The sequence below is a fragment of the Triticum urartu genome, chromosome 7A (genome assembly GCF_056163025.1).
Source record: "Triticum urartu cultivar PI428250 chromosome 7A, HENAU_Tu73, whole genome shotgun sequence".
Taxonomy (NCBI): Eukaryota; Viridiplantae; Streptophyta; class Magnoliopsida; order Poales; family Poaceae; genus Triticum; species Triticum urartu.
The window spans coordinates 650,199,653-650,219,589 of record NC_141879.1 but is presented as its reverse complement, the minus strand read 5'-3'; the positions used below and the strand labels follow the sequence as shown (position 1 = coordinate 650,219,589).

The window sequence follows — 19,937 nt, the reverse complement described above, 5'->3', positions numbered from 1 at the left end:
AGGTTTTTATCTTTGATTTTTTTGTAGTTTTCTTTTTTCCTTTTGATTTATTAGCACATATGCCTGTGTGTTGCAACGGGGGACAAACATTAGTCTTTTATCATCAAAATTAATTGCAAGAAGTAAAAAGTCCCTAGCGAGAGAGGTAGCTCCCTGCTAGCACGAGCTTTGGTGGACACCTCGGCGTGTCATCACCAATGATTTCATGTTTCGTGAGTGTGGTGACGAGCTGGTCGTATGCGTGAAGTGTGGAAATTGTGAGTTCCTCCTCGTCCTTAAATGCCTCCTTGGTCTACCCCACCCATCTGCTTCTCGCCTTTGGTGTAAATTATAATGATTTAGCCCACGACTCCTTTAATTATGCACCATACACATCGGCATGAGCTTGCAAGTTTAATCACGTCTTTATTTCTTCCATTGGCCCATAATAGTCTTGAATCTTTAATTGGCACTTCATTTCTTTCATTGGCCTATAATCTCAGATATTTAGTTAGGTTTTCACTAGTTCCATTGGCCCATAATCACATATCTTTTCGTGTCTGTATTGCTTTCATTGGCCCATACTCAGATCTGATCACCCTCGAAATATGCGTCCTCATTGCATACCTCACTCTCTGAGTTTTTTTTAATGTTTTGAGGCTGCTTATTGATTCCCATGGCAATTTGCTAGCATATATAAACTTGTAGAATTAAAAGTAAGAAAACTATGTGGTACTATTTAATTGAAGATTATAAAATAGAAAGACTATTATAGGCTGCTATGCTGTACCGCCTGGGACTTGGGCCGGAAGAAACAACTCAAACGGAGTTGCCCTATATGCGCCGACCTACTTTCATCCTTCGTTGGTGATAAAAAGAGCATCATCTTGTATACATTTCATCTCTATTTGTCCAAAATTAATATTAGATGGGTGGTTGTTTGGCTAGCACGTGCTGTTCCAATGCTTTGGACAAGCATAGGACAATCCAGTGGCGCATGAAAGAAGCCGGCTCGCTTGTACGTGAAACAGACAAAACCAAAATAGCTAGCATACGTGAAAAATCAATCGAAGTGGAACGAAACAAAGCGGGACGGAAAAAAGAATATCTCCTTCCTTTATTAGTAAGTATAGATTCATAAAAAAATAGCTAGCATACTTGCCATATTGGTGATTCATAGCTCGTTATTTTCTCAAAAGTGCATGAGAGGGTAGAGGTGCACTGGAAGACGTGGCTCAACATGTAGCACTAGCGGCTTCTCTATGAAGAGGTTGTGCTTGGACTCGCTGAGATTGATGGCCGACACCCCAGCCGGTTTGGTCCAGGTGAAGCCTTGCAGGAGCCTGCCAAAGAGCATGACACTCATGGTTGTTCCTAGTGAGGCCGCGATGCATCCTCGCCGTCCGGTGCTGAAGGAGATGAACCGCAATTCGCTCTCGGTAAGCACTACATTGATGTTGTCTCCCATATGGCGCTCTGGCTTGAAGTGGAGCGGTTCATCCCAGACGGTGGGGTTCCGGCCCAGGGCCAGCCGGCTGAGGATGACGTTGCTACCATTGGGCACGCGGTAGCCCGCAACAATGGTGTCGGCAATCGCGACATGCGGCAAGTTGAAGGGAGCGATTGGGTGGAGGCGAAATGCCTCACGTATGCACGCCTTGAGATAGTTGAGCTGCATGATGTCTGACTCTTGCACCAGTCGCTCGCGACCAACCACCCGGTCCATCTCCTCCACTGCCTTGGCCAGCAATTTTGGGTTGTTCACCATCTCCGGCCGCGCCCACTCCACTGCGTTTGACGGGTTATCTATGGCCGCTAATATTATGCCCTGCATGCATTCCATGGAGATAAATGTAAGTTGTTACAATTTATACCTTTGCATAAAGAGAGATTACATTGAATAATTGGAATTTTAAATACAGTTTAAGTTGAAATCACATCAAAATGGTAGAAAATTACAATAATGCTATGTTTAAACTATTAATTCATAATTTCTTATTCTATTGTTCCCTTTTCTAACACCTGCAAAATACAATATAAGATCTAGTATTTAATAGTATGAGCTATAAGATCTAGTATGTAATCTTGTTAGTTATTACCTTTTCTCATGGATGACGTATTAGTACCTTTTAGGACTATGAGGCAATTGGTCACAAAATTCATTCTAGGCCCATGAACCGTCTTAAAGTTTCTCATTAATTAATATTTTGCTTACCTTGGACTGTGCTTTGACCTCATCGATGCCGAGCAACGTCTTGCCGTCACCGTCGGCAAGCGTGATGAGAACGTCAAGGAAGTCCTGGACCCCGTCCTGCCTCTCGCCGCTGTTCCACTGCCTCCAACGCTCTTCGATGACCACGTCGTGCAGTCTATCCACTTTTGTGTTGGCCTCCTTTATAATTTTCTCGTGGCCGTCGAGATCTAGGCCAAGTAGAAACGGGAGGTAGTCGCTGATGCAAAACGCGAAGGTGAACCCTAGGAGGGCGAAGGAAGCGTCCATGTGCTCCACCTCCATCGGCCCCGGCCCGCCGTCCAGCTGAGGCTCCCCGAAGGACCGTTGGCCGAAGACAAGCCGACGGATAACGTTGCCGCAGTAATGCCGCGCGACGTGCCTGACATTGACGTTGGCTAGTCCCGATGTTGAAGATAACGACCCCCCGGCGGTGAGGTTGTAGACGTAGCGCGTCAAGTTGTCAGCTTCGTCGGCGCGCTTGTCGTGGAGCCACTTGTGACGGGAGGGGCAGATGATCTCAGAGGTGAGCACCTTGCGCATCTTCATCCACTGGTCGCCGAACGGCGAGAGCACGGCGTCCTTGTACCCGCTGCTGATGGTGCCGGAGGCGAAGGTGAGTGGGCGGAACGAGAAGTTTTTGTCCTGCTTCTTGAGCACCTCCCTTGCGATCTTGGGACATGTGATTGGGATGACGTGGACGCCGCCGAGGCGGAAGCAGGCGATGTCGGTGCCCATATCCTTCATCACGCGATGGATCCAACGGAACGCCGGCTTGTTGAGCACCATCTCGGGCAGGCTACCCACCAGTGGCCACGGCCATGGCCCCGACGGAAGTGGAAGCAGCACCATCGCCGATGAGCACGTGCCACCGCAGACCTTGCTCTTGGTCATGACAAGGTATATGAGCGTTATTATGATGAGCAGCTGGGACACAACAAAGCAGCACCAAGCCAGCATTATGGACACTGCTGCTTGCTGAGTGTACACAGGCTTGCGAGGTAGCTTCCCTTGTTATCGGTGCGTAGGGAAGCCAACTTTGATCTCTGTGCTGCTCTGCCCATGAGGGCGAGACCCCTCTTTATATGTTACCTCGGTCCCAAAAAACTGGCTCAGATTTATTAGATACGAAGGTATCTACGTATCTAACACTAAAACATGTCTAGATATATTCCATGGAAAATATTCATTCCTTATGTGTGGATCATTTATCACATGGCATTTCAAATGTATTTATGCTGATACTAATAATAATAACTGTATACAGAATGAAAAATCATCTATTTGTAGATTGTCTTAGATTTATTTAGATATGAAGGCTGATACTAATAATAATAAATTGTCTATCCAAACATAGTCAAAACAAAAAAAGCTTCTATTTATAGATTGCCTTATATTTATCTAGATACGAAGGCTGATACTAATAGTAATAATTGTCTATCCAAACGTAATCAAAACAGAAGAAAAAATATTCTATTTATAGATTGTCTCAGTTTATCTAGATATGAAGGATGATATTAATAATAATGATTGCCTATCCAAACATAATCAAATAGAACAAAACATCTCCTATTTGTAGATTTTCGAGAGTACTTATCCAAAACTAGCCATAATTGTCTTTCCAAAAGTATTTCACATGCCAGGATGATTGACCATATGGGCAGCTTCCGGTTTGAAGAGATGGTCGGACCATGCATCCGGGATTCAATGAGATGCTATCGAGACCTCCTATTTAGCGCTGTACGCGCCAGCGAACGACGGAGTGCGTACTCCGTGCTCCCCGCGCTGCCTCATGGGCTGGCCCATGTGTGTGCAGGGAAAGCAGAAGCATCTTTTTTTTTCCTTTTTTTAAATTATTTTCCATTGTAAGACCAATTCGGGATTTCAATAAAGTTACAACTTGTGAAATGTTTGTAAATTCGAAAATTGTTCATGATTTGAAAAAAATGTTGGCGAAATGATAAATGCTGACAGAATTAAAAAATGTTCACCAAATTCCAAAATATTTCTTGAATTCAAAAAATGTTCGTGGTTTCAAAGGAATGGATATTTTTTGAATTTCATGAACATATTTTGAACATCGATAAAAAAATTGGCATTCTATGAACTTTTTTTTAATTTGATGAACAAAACTTGTATTCAAGAACATTTTTTGAAAAAATTATGAACACAATTTGAATTTGATGAACAAATTTGTAATTCGGTGAACAAATTTTGAATGTGATGAACATTTTTTGAAAACAATGAACAGAAAAAGAATCTAATGAACATTTTTTAGTTCGATGAACAAATTCTGAATTTTTATGAACATATTTTAAATCTAATGAACAAAAAATTCAATTCGGTGAACATTTTTTACATGGTTGAACATTTTTAGAATTCAATGAAATAAAGGTGTTAATGAATTCAAAAATACAAAATGCCAAAATAGTCAAAAAGTGTAGCGTAAGAAAAGAGAAAATAAAAAGAAAAAGATAAATTAAAAAAGGTAAAAAGAAAAAAGAAAATAAATAAGAAAAGAAAAGAAAAATGAAAAACTAGTATAGAAAACATAAAAAAACCGGTTCGGGAAGGTTCTAGAACCTTCCAAAAACCGATGGCAAAATAACGAGGAGCCCGGCGGGGGTGGGGGGGGGGGGGTGGTGCTATGTTGCTAGCGGGCGACCTACGCGTTGTATAGGACACCGCTGCTACATCATGCATGGGTGCATGGGACATGCATGCACGACGCAGGGAACAATGGACCTTCCTATAGCTGCTTAAAAGATGTGCTTGCAAAACTAGGCACGTACATACTGACTTCGGTTCGGTGTGGCTTGAAGAAGGCCAGCATGAGCTCTATGACAGGGAAGAAGTGATGCAGCAGCGAGAGGGGCGACCGCAACACCAAGTTCTTGCAGAATAGGGCATCACATAGGGGCCGTAAAAACATGACTCTAAGAGCATCTCTAATTGGCGCGCAACCGCACGACGCGCAAAAACTTTTTTACAACGCTGAAATAGCATTTTTTGCATGAAGCAGGGCGCTAGCTCGAGCAGCCGCTGTAAAATATGGCACGCGCAAGCAGCTCCAGAAGGCGCGCAAAATTACAGCGCGCGCGAGCAGCCGGCGCTTGCAAATATGATTTCCACATGTCCATTTGACAATATGATGGTGTTTTAAACATTAAATAAATGTGCAAAACAAAGACATATATAGCATTGTTCACTTGCACGGCATAGTTCAAAATCACCCAACCAAGTTCAAGACAAATAAAAGTTTGCACAAACAAATGGCACATCAACAATCATACCACATCACTCATCATCGTCCTCTTCTTCCTCCGATTCTTCCTCCTCAACCGAAGATGATTCTTCCTCCTCCTCTTCATTTTCAAGCGTCGCATCATTATCGGGACATCAGATGGTGTTCGCAAGATCTCCAACGGGATAATACGAAGGTATGTGAGGTACACTGGAAGACATGCGTCCACCCATGTCACCCAGAGGTGCTCCCATGCCTCCCATGAGAGACCCAAAACGCATGCCTCCCATGGTAGCTTTGAAGCCACCAATACCTCCCATGGTATCTCCGAAGCCACCCATGCCTCCCGTAGGTGCTCTCATGCCTCCCATGGTAGCTCCGAAGCCACCCATGCCACCCATGCCACCTATGCCTCCCATTGGTAGCTCCCATGCCTCCCATGGCCATGGCTCTTTTTTGGACCAAGATTCTTCAGGGGAAAGAATGGTGTACTCCTTTTGCCTTTCATCAAGTTTAGATGTGTCCATGAAGAACAAGTGCTTCTCCCATTTCAATAAACTCGATCGCTCCTCCCTTGCCAATATCCTCTCCTCCAATGCCACCTTCCTCTCATCGGCAGCCACCCTCCTCTCCTCGGCCGCCGCTTCTTGGCTCCTTGTCATCATCCTCACCTCGTTTGCTTCCTTTCGTGCCTTCACAATAGCTTCCATAGTTCTTCTTCTTCTTCTTCTTCTTCTTCTTCTTCTTCTTCTTCTTCTTCTCGGGGTCTATCAGAGAGAAGAGGGGGAAGAAAAAGTAAATATAAGGCACATAGATGCATGACATGACAATAAGCAGCACTAGGCGTGTTCTAACGCAGTACTACGCGATATCGGTGAAGAGGAAAAACATCTGAGAAAGTTTTCCCAAAGTTAGACATTTTCGGAAAAACGAACCGAAGGGGAAATGTTCGATGTTCGCTATGCTATGGGCATGTGGCGGATGAATGGACAGCGTATGCGGATTCATCTCGTCGTTCTGAGCAACTTTCATGTAGAAAACATTTTCATCCAAGATACGGTTTATTTTCTATGAATTTTCAAAGTCTAAACAATATTCTAAAATTATTATTAATTCAAAATTAAATAAAAAATTTCTACATGTACCCAGCTCTGCATACACGGAAGTGTACCAGAGGCTGACAGATGGGCCAGGGGGTCTTAGTTGACCAGTCAACATTTGACTAGTCAACAGGGGGTGGGGCCCCCTGTCATTGACTGTTTAGTTAACTAACTAGTTAATTTATTCTAATTAGGCTATTAGGCTAATTAACTTTAATTAGTTTAATTAAATCTAATTTATTAATTATATTTATTATTATTTTTGTAAATCATTTTTTATTTTAGTAGATGGGACGTGGGAGCCATAGGTCAGTGGCGCATGGCCAATAACGGGTGTGGGCTAAAGGGCGCATAGGTGTGGCGCCCGTGCCAGAGGCCGTAGCCTGCCCAGGCGACGGGGGAGGGGGTGGGCGCTAGCGCCGGTGGCCAGGGGCCGTGCGGGTGATACGTCTCCAACGTATCTATAATTTTTGATTGCTCCATGCTATATTATCTACTGTTTTGGATGTTTATGGGCTTTATTATACACTTTTATATCATTTTTGGGACTAACCTATTAACCCAGAGCCCAGTGCCAGTTTCTGTTTTTACCTTGTTTAGGGTTTCGAAGAAAAGGAAAACCAAACGAAGTCTAATTGACCCGGAACTTCATGGAACCCATTTTTGGAAGGAAAGAAGCCCAGAAGATTAGAAGTGCACGTAAGGGAAGCTTCTAGGAGACCACGAGGAAGGGGGCGCGCCCACCCCCCTGGACGCGCCCTCCACCCTCGTGGGCCCCTCGTGCCCCCCTGACGTACTTCTTCTGCCTATATATCTCCATATACCCTAAAAACATCCGAGAGCACAATAGATCGGGAGTTCCGCCGCCAGAAGCCTCCGTAGCCACCGAAAGCCAATCTAGACCCGTTCCGGCACCCTGCCAGAGGGGGGAATCCCTCTCCGGTGGCCATCTTCATCATCCCGGTGCTCTCCGTGATGAGGAGGGAGTAGTTCTCCCTCGGGGCTGAGGGTATGTACCAGTAGCTATGTGTTTGATCTCTCTCTCTCTCTCTCGTGTTCTTGAGATGATACGATCTTGATGTATCACGAGCTTTGCTATTATAGTTGGATCTTATGTTTCTCCCCCTCCACTCTCTTGTAATGGATTGAGTTTCCCCTTTGAAGTTGTCTTAGCGGATTGAGTCTTTAAAGATTTGAGAACACTTGATGTATGTCTTGCCGTGCGTATCTGTGGTGACACTGGGATACCACATGATTCACTTGATGTATGTTTTGGTGATCAACTTGCGGGTTCCGCCCATGAACCTATGCATAGGGGTTGGCACATGTTTTGGTCGTGATTCTCCGGTAGGAACTTTGGGGCACTCTTTGAGGTTATATGTGTTGGTTGAATAGATGAATCTGGGATTATGTGATGCACATCGTATAATCATACCCACAGATACTTGAGGTGACATTGGAGTATCTATGTGAAATTAGGGTTTTGGTTGATTTGTGTCTTAAGGTGTTATTCTAGTACAAACTCTAGGGCTGTTTGTGACACTTATAGGAATAGCCCAACGGATTGATTGGAAAGAATAACTTTAAGGTGGTTTCGTAGCCTACCATAATCTCTTTGTTCGTTCTCCACTATTAGTGACTTTGGAGTGACTCTTTGTTGCATGTTGAGGGATAGTTATGTGATCTAATTATGTTAGTATTGCTGAGGGAACTTGCACTAGCGAAAGCATGAACCCTAGGCTTTGTTTCAACGCATTGCAATACCGTTTGTGCTCACTTTTTCATTAGTTACCTTGCTGTTTTTATAATTTCAGATTACAAAAACCTTTATCTACTATCAATATACCACTTGTATCACCATCTCTTTGCCGAACTAGTGCACCTATACAATTTACCATTATATTGGGTGTGTTGGGGACACAAGAGACTCTTTGTTATTTGGTTGCAGGGTTGCTTGAGAGAGACCATCTTCATCCTACGCTTCCTACGGATTGATAAACCTTAGGTCATCCACCTGAGGGAAATTTGCTACTTTCCTACAAACCTCTGGACTTGGAGGCCCAACAACGTCTACAAGAAGAAGGTTGTGTAGTAGACATCAAGCTCTTTTCTGGCGCCGTTGCCGGGGAGGTGAGTGCCTGAAGGTATATCTTTAGATCTTGCAATCGAGTCTTTTAGTTTCTTGTTTTATCACTAATTTAGTTATTAAAAGAAAACTATAAAAAATGGAATTGAATTTACCTCATATGCTTCATCTTTTTAATATCTATCGTGAAAATAAGGATTCCGATAATTGTGCTCAAGTTCTAGAAGAAGAATGCATTAGAATATTTGGCACTAAATATTTGAATGATGAACATGATTGCAATGTTGTTAGTATGAATCCCTTGAATATCCATGGTGCTAATGATATGCAAAGCCACAAGCTTGGGGAAGCTATGTTTGATGAAGATGATATTTTTTTGTCCCCCAAGTTTTGATGAGCAAATTTATTATGATGAAAGCATGCCTCCTATTTATGATGATTATATTGATGAAAGTGGATTTGGAGAGGTCATGACTTTATTTTGTGATGAATCCACTATTCCGGAGGAGGTTCCAATTGATTATGAGAACAAAGTGGCTATCTGTGATGATTATTGTGATGACTTGTATGCTATAAAGAATACTGATATCCATGAAACTTGTCATCATGATTTTAGTTTTCAATTGGATTATGCCTCACATGATAATTATTTTGTTGAGTTTGTCCCCACTATTATTCATGAGAAGAATTTTGCTTATGTGGAGAGTAGTAAATTTTCTATGCTTGTAGATCATGAAAAGAATGCTTTAGGTGCTGGTTATATTGTAGAATCCATTCATGATACTACTGAAAATTATTATGAAGGAGGAACATATGCTTGTAGGAATTGCAATAATATCAAGTTTCCTCTCTATGTGTTGAAAATCTTGAAGCTATGCTTGTTTTACGTTCCTATGCAAGATGACTCTTGTTCCCACAAATTGTTTTCTCACAAAATCCCTATGCATAGGAAGTGGGTTAGACTTAAATGTGCTAGTCATATTCTTCATGATGCTCTCTTTACGTTACAGTTCTTATCTTTTATGTGAGCATCATTGAAAACATCATGCCTAGCTAAGGGGCATTAAACGATAGCGCTTGTTGGGAGGCAACCCAATTTTATTTTTGTTCTTTGCTTTTGCCTCCTGTTTAGTAATAAATAATTCCCCTGGCCTCTGTTTAGATGTGGTTTTATGCTTTTAATTAGTGTTTGTGCCAAGTAGAACATTTGGGAAGACTTGGGGGAAGTCTTTGCGATCATGCTGTAAAAAACAGAAACTTTAGCGCTCATGAGAATTGCTGCCATTTTTATTTGGAGAGTGATATTTAGTTAATTATTTTGGTAGATGATTAATAGATAAATTCCTCAGGTCCAGCAATTTATTTTAGAATTTTATGACTTCCATAAGTATACGTTCGATCCAGATTACTACAGACTGTTCTGTTTTTGACAGATTCTGTTTTTCATGTGTTGTTTACTTATTTTGATGAATCTATGGCTAGTAATATAGTTTATAAACCATAGAGAAGTTGAAATACAGTAAGTTTAACACCAATATAAATAAAGAATGAGTTCATTACAGTACCTTGAAGTGGTGATTTATTTTCTTATACTAATGGAGCTTACGAGTTTTCTGTTAAGCTTTGTGTTGTGAAGTTTTCAAGTTTTGGGTAAGGATTCGATGGACTATGGAATAAGGAGTGGCAAGAGCCTAAGCTTGGGGATGCCCAAGGCACCCCATGGAAATATTCAAGGACAACCAAGAGCCTAAGCTTGGGGATGCCCTGGAAGGCATCCCCTCTTTCGTCTTCGTTTATCGGTAACTTTACTTGGAGCTATATTTTTATTTACCACATGATATGTGTTTTGCTTGGAGCGTCATTTTATTTTCTTTAATTTTTCTTGATGTTTTTATAAAATACCAATATCTGAAATTCTTAAATGTTAGAGAGTTTTCACATAGTTGCATAATTATTCAACTACTCATTGATCTTCACTTATATCTTTCGGAGTAGTTTGTCGATGCTCTAGTGCTTCACTTATATCTTTTAGAGCACGGTGGTAGTTTTATTTTGTAGAAATAGATGAACTCTCATGGTTCACTTAGATTATTTTTGAGAGTCTTAAATGGCATGGTAATTTTCTTAAAATCCTAATATGCTAGGTATTCGAGATTAGTAAAATTTTCTTATGAGTGTTTTGAATACTAAGAGAAGTTTGATGCTTGATGATTGTTTTGAGACATGGAGGTAATAATATCAAAGTCGTGCTAGTTGAATAGTTGTGAAATTGAGAAATACTTGTGTTGAGGTTTGCAAGTCCCGTAGCATGCACGTATGGTAAGCGTTATGCAACAAATTTGAAACATGAGGTGTTATTTGATTGTCTTCCTTATGAGTGGCGGTCGGGGACGAGCGATGGTCTTTTCCTACCAATCTATCCCCCTAGGAGCATGCGGGTAGTGCCGAGGTTTTTTATGACTTGTAGATTTTTGCAATAAGTATGTGAGTTCTTTATGACTAATGTTGAGTCCATGGATTATACGCACTCTCACCCTTCCATCCTTGCTAGCCTCTTCGGTACTGTGCATTGCCCTTTCTCACATTGAGAGTTGGCGCAAACTTCGCCATTGCATCCAAACCCCGTGATATGATATGCTCTTTCACACATAAACCTCCTTATATCTTCCTCAAAACAGCCACCATACCTACCTATTATGGCATTTCCATAGCCATTCCGAGATATATTGCCATGCAACTTTCCACCGTTTCGTTTATTATGACACGCATCATCATTGTCATATTGCTTTGCATGATCATGTAGTTGACATCGTATTTGTGGCAAAGCCACCGTTCATAATTTTTCATACATGTCACTCTTGATTCATCGCAATCCCGGTACACCGCCGGAGGCATTCATATAGAGTCATCTTTGTTCTAGTATTGAGTTGTAATCATTGAGTTGTAAATAAATAGAAGTGTGATGATCATCATTTTCTAGAGCATTGTCCCAAGTGAGGAAAAAAAGAGAAAAGGCAAAAAAATGAGACAAAAAGAGAGAAGGGACAATGTTACTATCCTTTACCACACTTGTGCTTCAAAGTAGCACCATGATCTTCATAGTAGAGAGTCTCTCATGTTATCACTTTCATATACTAGTGGGAATTTTTCATTATAGAGCTTGGCTTGTATATTCCAACGATGGGCCTCCTCAAGTGCCCTAGGTCTTCATGAGAAAGCAAGTTGGATGCACACCCACTAGTTTCTTTTGTTGACCTTTCATACATTTATAGCTCTAGTGCATCCGTTGCATGGCAATCCCTACTCCTTGCATTAACATCAATCGGTGGGCATCTCCATAGCCATTGATTAGCCACGTTGATGTGAGACTTTCTCCTTTTTTTGTCTTCTCCACACAACCCCCCTCATTATATTCTATTCCACCCATAGTGCTATGTCCATGGCTCGCGCTCATATATTGCGTGAAAGTTTATAGTTTTGAGATTACTAAAGTATGAAACATTTGCTTGGCTAGTCATCGGGGTTGTGCATGATGAGAGCATTCTTGTGTGACGAAAATGGAGCATGACTAAACTATATGATTTTGTAGGTATGAACCTTCTTTGGCCATGTTATTTTGAGAAGACATAATTGCTTAGTTAGTATGCTTGAAGTATTATTATTTTTATGTCAATATGAACTTTTATCTTGAATCTTTCGGATATGAATATTCATGCCACAATTAAGAAGAATTACATTGAAATTATGCGAAGTAGCACGCCGCATCAAAAAATTTGTTTTTATCATTTACCTACTCGAGGACGAGCAGGAATTAAGCTTGGGGATGCTGATACGTCTGCAACGTATCTATAATTTTTGATTGCTCCATGCTATATTATCTACTGTTTTGGATGTTTATGGGCTTTATTATACACTTTTATATCATTTTTTGGGACTAACCTATTAACCCAGAGCCAAGTGCCAGTTTCTATTTTTACCTTGTTTTAGGGTTTCGAAGAAAAGGAAAACCAAACGGAGTCCAATTGACCTGAAACTTCACGGAACCCATTTTTGGAAGGAAAGAAGCCCAGAAGACTTGAAGTGCACGTAAGGGAAGCTTTGAGGAGGCCACGTGGTAGGGGGGTGCGTCCACCCCCCTGGCGCGCCCTCCACCCTCGTGGGCCCCTCGTGGCCCCCCTAATGTACTTCTTCCGCCTATATATCTCCATATACCCTAAAAACATCCGAGAGCACAATAGATCGGGAGTTCCGCCACCAGAAGCCTCCGTAGCCTCCGAAAGCCAAACTAGACCCATTCCGGCACCCTGCCATAGGGGGCAATCCCTCTCCGGTGGCCATCTTCATCATCCTGGTGCTCTCCATGACGAGGAGGGAGTAGTTCAACCTCGGGGCTGAGGGTATGTACCAGTAGCTATGTGTTTGATCTCTCGCTCTCTCTCTCTCTCTTGTGTTCTTGAGATGATACGATCTTGATGTATCGCAAGCTTTGCTATTATAGTTGGATCTTATGTTTCTCCCCCTCTACTCTCTTGTAATGGATTGAGTTTCCCCTTTGAATTTATCTTATCGGATTAAGTCTTTAAAGATTTGAGAACACTTGATGTATGTCTTGCCGTGCGTATCTGTGGTGACAATGGGATACCACGTGATTCACTTGATGTATGTTTTGGTGATCAACTTGCTGGTTCCGCCCATGAACCTATGCATAGGGGTTGGCACACGTTTTCGTTGTGATTCTCCGGTAGGAACTTTGGGGCACTCTTTGAGGTTATATGTGTTGGTTGAATAGATGAATCTGAGATTGTGTGATGCATATCGTATAATCATACACACGGATACTTGAGGTGACATTGGAGTATCTAGGTGACATTGGGGTTTTGGTTGATTTGTGTCTTAAGGTGTTATTCTAGTATGAACTCTAGGACTGTTTGTGACACTTATAGGAATAGCCCAACGGATTGATTGGAAAGAATAACTTTGAGGTGGTTTCGTAGCCTACCATAATCTCTTTGTTCGTTCTCCGCTATTAGTGCCTTTGGAGTGACTCTTTGTTGCATGTTGAGGGATAGTTATGTGATCCAATTATGTTAGTATTGTTGAGGGAACTTGCACTAGCAAAAGTATGAACCCTAGGCCTTGTTTCAACGAATTGCAATACCGTTTGTGCTCACTCTTATCATTAGTTACCTTGCTGTTTTTATAATATCAGATTACAAAAACCTTTATCTCTATCCATATACCACGTGTATCACCATATCTTTGCCGAACTAGTGCACCTATACAATTTACCATTGTATTGGGTGTGTTGGGGACACAAGAGACTCTTTGTTATTTGGTTGCAGGGTTGCTTGAGAGAGACCATCTTCATCCAACGCCTCCTAGGGATTGATAAACCTTAGGTCATCCACTTGAGGGAAATTTGCTACTGTCCTACAAACCTCTGCACTTGGAGGCCCAACAACGTCTACAAGAAGAAGGTTGTGTAGTAGACATCAGCGGGCGCCGGCCGAAACAACGCGGCGGTGCGGAGGGGAGGTGGCCGGTGGCTAGCGGGTACGGGGGTGGCCGTGTAGGTGCGGGACGGGGGGAGCTCGCGGGGGCGCCGTACAGCAGCGGGTCACCCGCTGATCACGGGGCATGCCAGGAGCAGTGGAGGGGCGAAGCGGGCGCGGGCCATGGGAGGGCGACGGCCGCGGCGATGGGGCGGCAGGGCGAGGCACGGCGATGCGTTGCGACGACGATGGGCGAGGCTGCCGCGGGGCGCAGGGGGCGACAGCTCGCGGCGCTGGGGGCTTTGGGTGTGCGCCAATCAAACCGGGCGTGGCTGCGGACGGGACAGGAGGGCGGGAACGCGGCCTCCGGCGCAGACGCGTGTGCAAGCGACATGGCAGGGTGGTGTAGCCGGTAGGAACGGATTGCGGCGAGCAACGACGCTAGCAGGCAGCAGTGGTGGCATCAGCAAGGAGCAGCAGCGGTAGTAGAAGCAACAAGTAGAGCAGCGGGCCACGGGTCGCGGCAGCGAGGAGCAGCGCTAGAAGCAGAGCGACAGGGCTAAGCGCTTAAGAACCCTACGCGTGCACTGAGCACATCTACAAGCTCAGTTGAGCTCGACGGCAACCGCATCGACGGCGACGAATGGCGTGGTGGTTCGGTTATGGCGGAGACGACGCGAAGAGCGAGCTACAGCCTAGGGAAGAAGCAAGGTAGAGAGAGGGAGGTCGTGCTCACAGCGTCCTTGGAGAGGTGCTAGATGAAGGAAATATGCCCTAGAGGAAATAATAAAGTTATTATTTGTTTCCTTATATCATGATAAATGTTTATTATTCATGCTAGAATTGTATTCACCGAAAACTTAGTACATGTGTGAATACATAGACAAACAGAGTGTCACTAGTATGCCTCTACTTGACTAGCTCGTTGAATCAAAGATGGTTAAGTTTCCTAGCCATAGACATGAGTTGTCATTTGATTAACGAGATCACATTATTAGAGAATGATGTGATTGACTTGACCCATTCCGTTAGCTTAGCACGATGATCGTTTAGTTTGTTGCTACCTCTTTCTTCATGACTTATACATGTTCCTCTGACTATGAGATTATGCAAATCCCGAATACCAGAGGAACACTTTGTGTGCTACCAAACGTCACATTGTAACTGGGTGATTATAAATGTGCTCTACAGGTGTCTCCGAGGGTACTTGTTGAGTTGGCATAGATCGAGATTAGGATTTGTCGCTCCGATTGTTGGAGAGGTATCTTTGGGCCCTCTCGGTAATGCACATCACTATAAGCCTTGCAAGAATGTGACTAATGATTTAGTTGCGGGATGATGCATTACAGAACGAGTAAAGATACTTGCCGGTAACGAGATTGAACTAGGTATTAAGATACCGACGACCGAATCTCGGGCAAGTAACATACCGATGACAAAGGGAACAACGTATGTTGTTATGCGGTTTGACCGATAAAGATCTCCGTAGAATATGTAGGAGGCAATATAAGCATCCAGGTTCCGCTATTGGTTATTGACCGGAAATGAGTCTCGGTCATGTCTACATAGTTCTCAAACCCATAGGGTCTGCACGCTTAACGTTTGGTGATGATCGGTATTATGAGTTTATGTGTTTTGATGTACTGAAGGTTGTTCGGGGTGCCGGATGAGATCAGGGACATGACGAGGAGTCTCGAAATGTTCGAGACATAAAGATCGATATATTGGAAGGCTATATTCGGACATCGGAAATGTTCTGAGTGGTTCGGGTATTTATCGGAGTACCCGAGAGTTACGAGAATTTACCAGGGAGTATATGGGCCTTATTGGGCTTTAGGGGAGAGTGAGAGGGGCAGGTCGTGCGCCCCCCAAGGCCTAGTCCGAATTAGACTAGGGGGAGGGACTGCGCCCCCTCCTTCCTTCTTTCCTCTCTTCCCCTTCCTTTTCTCCTACTCCTACTACTTGGAAAGGGGGGAATCCAACTCTCGGTGGGAGTAGGACTCCCCAGGGTGCGCCATAGTAGAGGGCCGACCCTCCCCCTCCTCCACTCCTTTATATACGGAGGAGGTGGGACCCCATAGACACACAAGTTGATCAGTTGATCTTGTAGCCGTGTGCGGTGCCCCCCTCCACCATAATCCACCTCGGTCATATCGTAGCGGTGCTTAGGCGAAGCCCTGCGTCTGTAGCATCATCATCACCGTCATCACGCCGTCGTGCTGACGGAACTCTCCCTCGAAGCTCTGCTAGATCGGAGTTCGTGGGACGTCAGCGAGCTGAACGTGTGCTGAACTCGGAGGTGCCGTACTTTCGGTACTTTGATCAGTCGGATCGTGAAGACGTACGACTACATCAACCGCGTTCTCATAACGCTTCCGCTTATGAACCATCGATGGAGCCCATCGGGGCCGAGGAGGATGGTGTTGCAGGGGAGTTTGGCTCGAGCGGGTAGCAGTGGACAATGTGGTCGACGACAGGGAAGCGGGCGGGCAAGATCCTAGGGCGCGGAGGTGACTAAGAGCGCGTGGATGACGATGACCATGGCGATGGCGGGGCGTGGCCGAAGTGAATCTTGAGTGGGAGGGCGAGGGGCGCGTGAGGGAGGGAGAGGGGATTAGGGTTCGGCGACGGGAGGGCGGCCACCGGGGTTTTGTAGAGGGGAACGTCCGGTTGATGGTCGGCGTTGGCCACCGACGGGGCGATGGCTGCCACGACACCCCCTGTGAACAGGAGGAGGACGGGGGCATAAGTGGGCTGGCCTGGCCATCTAGGTGGCCCAAGGTCCAAGGGAGGGGCAGGTTTTGTTTTGTTTTATTTTTCTTTTTCTTTTTATTCATCTCCTTTTTACTCTTCTATTTAATTTCCACACTAGTTTTAGTTTAGTTAATATACCAAATTAGCTTCTAAATTAGTACTAATGTTTATACCTCTGCCATAAAAAGTTTGGTACCCAAATAAATTAGTTTGATATTTTAGAATTTATGAAAGGCATTTATATAATTATTTAAGCCACTGTTTAATCACTTTTGAGCTCTTAAACATTATAGAAAATTTTGGTTTCTTCACCAACAATATTTATCAATTACTTGTCATAGCCTGCACATTTTAGTTTTGAAAATTGAAAACTTTTATTTTTTGACTTTATCTTTTAAATTTGAATTTGAACCGTTTTTGAATCAACGAGAGTTTAACAATAGTAATCGTGGTGACGTGGCATCATTAGCACATGATTACTGTAGCCTAATTATCCGGGCGTCACAATTCTCCTCCACTACAAGAAATCTCGGCCCGAGATTTAGCAGGTAGAGGGAAACAAAAGTGAGGTATTCATCTTGAAGACGATCCTCGATTTCCCAAGTGGCTTCATCTTCAGAACGATTTGACCATTGATCCTTTTAGAAATTTTGAAAGCCCCCGGACGGTGCGATGTTCAGTTTGACCAAGAATGCATACCGGACAGAAACTTCAGACTTCGATGTAGCGTTTTCAACTCTCAAAAAGGTGAAGCGCTTCACGCATTCAAGGGATAAATCTGTGCTTGGGCATTCTGAACAAGATGAGCATGGTAGCTCACTATCTCACTTGACGGATGTAATACATGGATGGTTTTGGTGGCGCAAATGATAGAAGCTATATGTGTTTTCAACCAGTCCATTCCCAGAATGAGGTCGATATTGGATGACTTCAAAACAATGGGGGAACACATGGAATTCCAGCCCTTCAATTTCAACTGGGACATTTAGGCTAACCATGGTGGTTCGACATTGGCTCGCAGGGGTGTGTACCACTAGGGGATTGTTCATCTCTTCAAACTTAAGGGCATGCATGGATGCAAATGAATGTGATGCTCTTGTATCAAATAAAACAGAAGCTGGTATTGAGTTAACAAGAAGAGTACCCAACACAGTAGCACTCTGGTCTTGAGCTTCATTCAGATCAATGTGGTTGGCCTGACCACGACCATAAGGCATGGCATTGTTGTTGCAGGGCTGATTGTTACCACGACCAGTTGGAGGAATTGCAAGTTGGTACAGATTCTAAGAGGAGTCCCTAGCACGGTGACCTGGTTGACCGCACCTGAAGAATAACCCATCATTGGGACGAGGAGAAGGAGCTCGGGGTTGTGCGGCTTGAAGTCTCGGCTGTCCAGGTGGTGGAGGAGGCAGACGAGATACAGCAGGGGATTGTCTTGGTGCAGTGGCAACTGGTGGCTTGAAGCAATGTCATCTTTAGCATAGCAGGACAAGTCAAGGAACTCCTGCTCATAAGCATCCACAATCTTGTTGCCCTGGGTGATGTTGCAGAACTCACGCTTCTTCCGGTCCATAATTCCCTGAGGAATTGTCAGGACCGGGTTTTCGGGATATTAATTTCCCAAAAAGTGGCCCTTGTGCTCACCAACCCCGGGATTACTGTTAGCTGATGAGGCACCAACTTGATACAGAAACCCCAAGCAAAATCCAAGATATGTAGTACAAGACCATTCTGGCCTATGAGTACAACAAATGGTTTCTAGTGGTTGATGGCGGAAGCGGTTTGCGGATCATCAGCGTCTATGGGACTCCATTTCCCACAGGAACAGCTGACCTGGATAACTCCTATCTTCACGAGGCTGCTATCACCATTGCGTAGGTTCCGAGGTTGTCATCGCGACGCTCCTCTCCACGCAAGAAATCTGGCCAAGACAATAGCCAGGGGCAAGCCAGTGAGTACTTTTGAATGTACTCGCAAACATTATGAACACAGTTATAATATAACAAATGATAAGCATGCTCTGAAATATTTCATGATCACAACGTTAGTCACGAAATGAAAATCCATGATGCACGCAAGCGGGTTATTTACAACATGAATCTGCAATAAGAGAGTAGAAATAGAATGCACCCATCGGGTGTCTGAAGCGACGCCTCGAAGGAATAATAATATAAAGCATGCCTCAGTCGGGCGTCTGAGCGACACCACATACAGGGCTTATAAATAAAAGATATAACAAGCATGCCATAGTCGGCCATCTGTGCGACAACACCTAAAGGGCTTATAAAGTAAATGAATAACAAGCATGCCACAGTCGGGCGTCTCTACGACACCACATAAAGGGCTTATAAAGTGAACAAGAAGCATGCCATGGTCGGGCGTCTCTGCGACACCACATAAAGGGCTTATATGAGAATTAATCATAGTGAATATCCAGGAGGTAGAACCGTCCCAAGGACACTCAATAATTCAAATAATGTAAATGGTTAGTCCATAATAATAGTAATCATAATCATCATGAGTCAAAAAACATGATCCATGTTCTGGTTTAGCAATCTTTTCCTCCGAAGACCGACACTAAGACTGACACTTGACCCATCCCAGTCTGTAGTCCTTAACCATGGACACGGCTATTCGAATAGATATAATCTCTGCAGAGGGTGTACTCTTTACCCACGAGTAACGGATTCCTTTAGTCCGTCGGGACCAATTCCGTCTACAGTCTTTTAATTGAAAACACACCTGACTGCACACACCAGCCTAACTTACCGGTGTTTGGAATCACCCACGACACCTGCTAAGCGAAACACTAAATGGGGAGGCTACAACCTCGACTAGCATGGGATCACAAAATTTATAACGCGCGCAAACTAGGGGAGCTACCCCCTTCGGCTCCAACCAAAACACGCATGCCCCCGGACCAGGTGGCATGCCTACCGGATGCAGCCGGTATCTTCCACCATGGCCTCTCTGTATGGTGTGTGCTAGGAAGGGGTTGACAACTGACTGAACCATACCCTGCCTATGGCAGGGACAAGTGGTAGTACGAGAC

At 43.9% G+C, this 19,937-nt stretch overlaps 1 protein-coding gene across 1 annotated transcript; it reads right to left on the bottom strand.

The window, feature by feature from the left end:
* Positions 1 to 1,075: 1,075 nt before the first annotated feature.
* LOC147961052 (tyrosine N-monooxygenase-like) lies at positions 1,076 to 3,169 on the bottom strand. Its single transcript, XM_087536261.1, has 2 exons — positions 2,195 to 3,169; positions 1,076 to 1,807 (listed from the first exon to the last, which is right to left on the bottom strand). The coding sequence occupies exons 1-2, from the start codon at positions 3,167 to 3,169 to the stop codon at positions 1,172 to 1,174; spliced, it is 1,611 nt and encodes a 536-aa protein (XP_087392387.1). The 3' UTR covers positions 1,076 to 1,171.
* Positions 3,170 to 19,937: the final 16,768 nt, after the last annotated feature.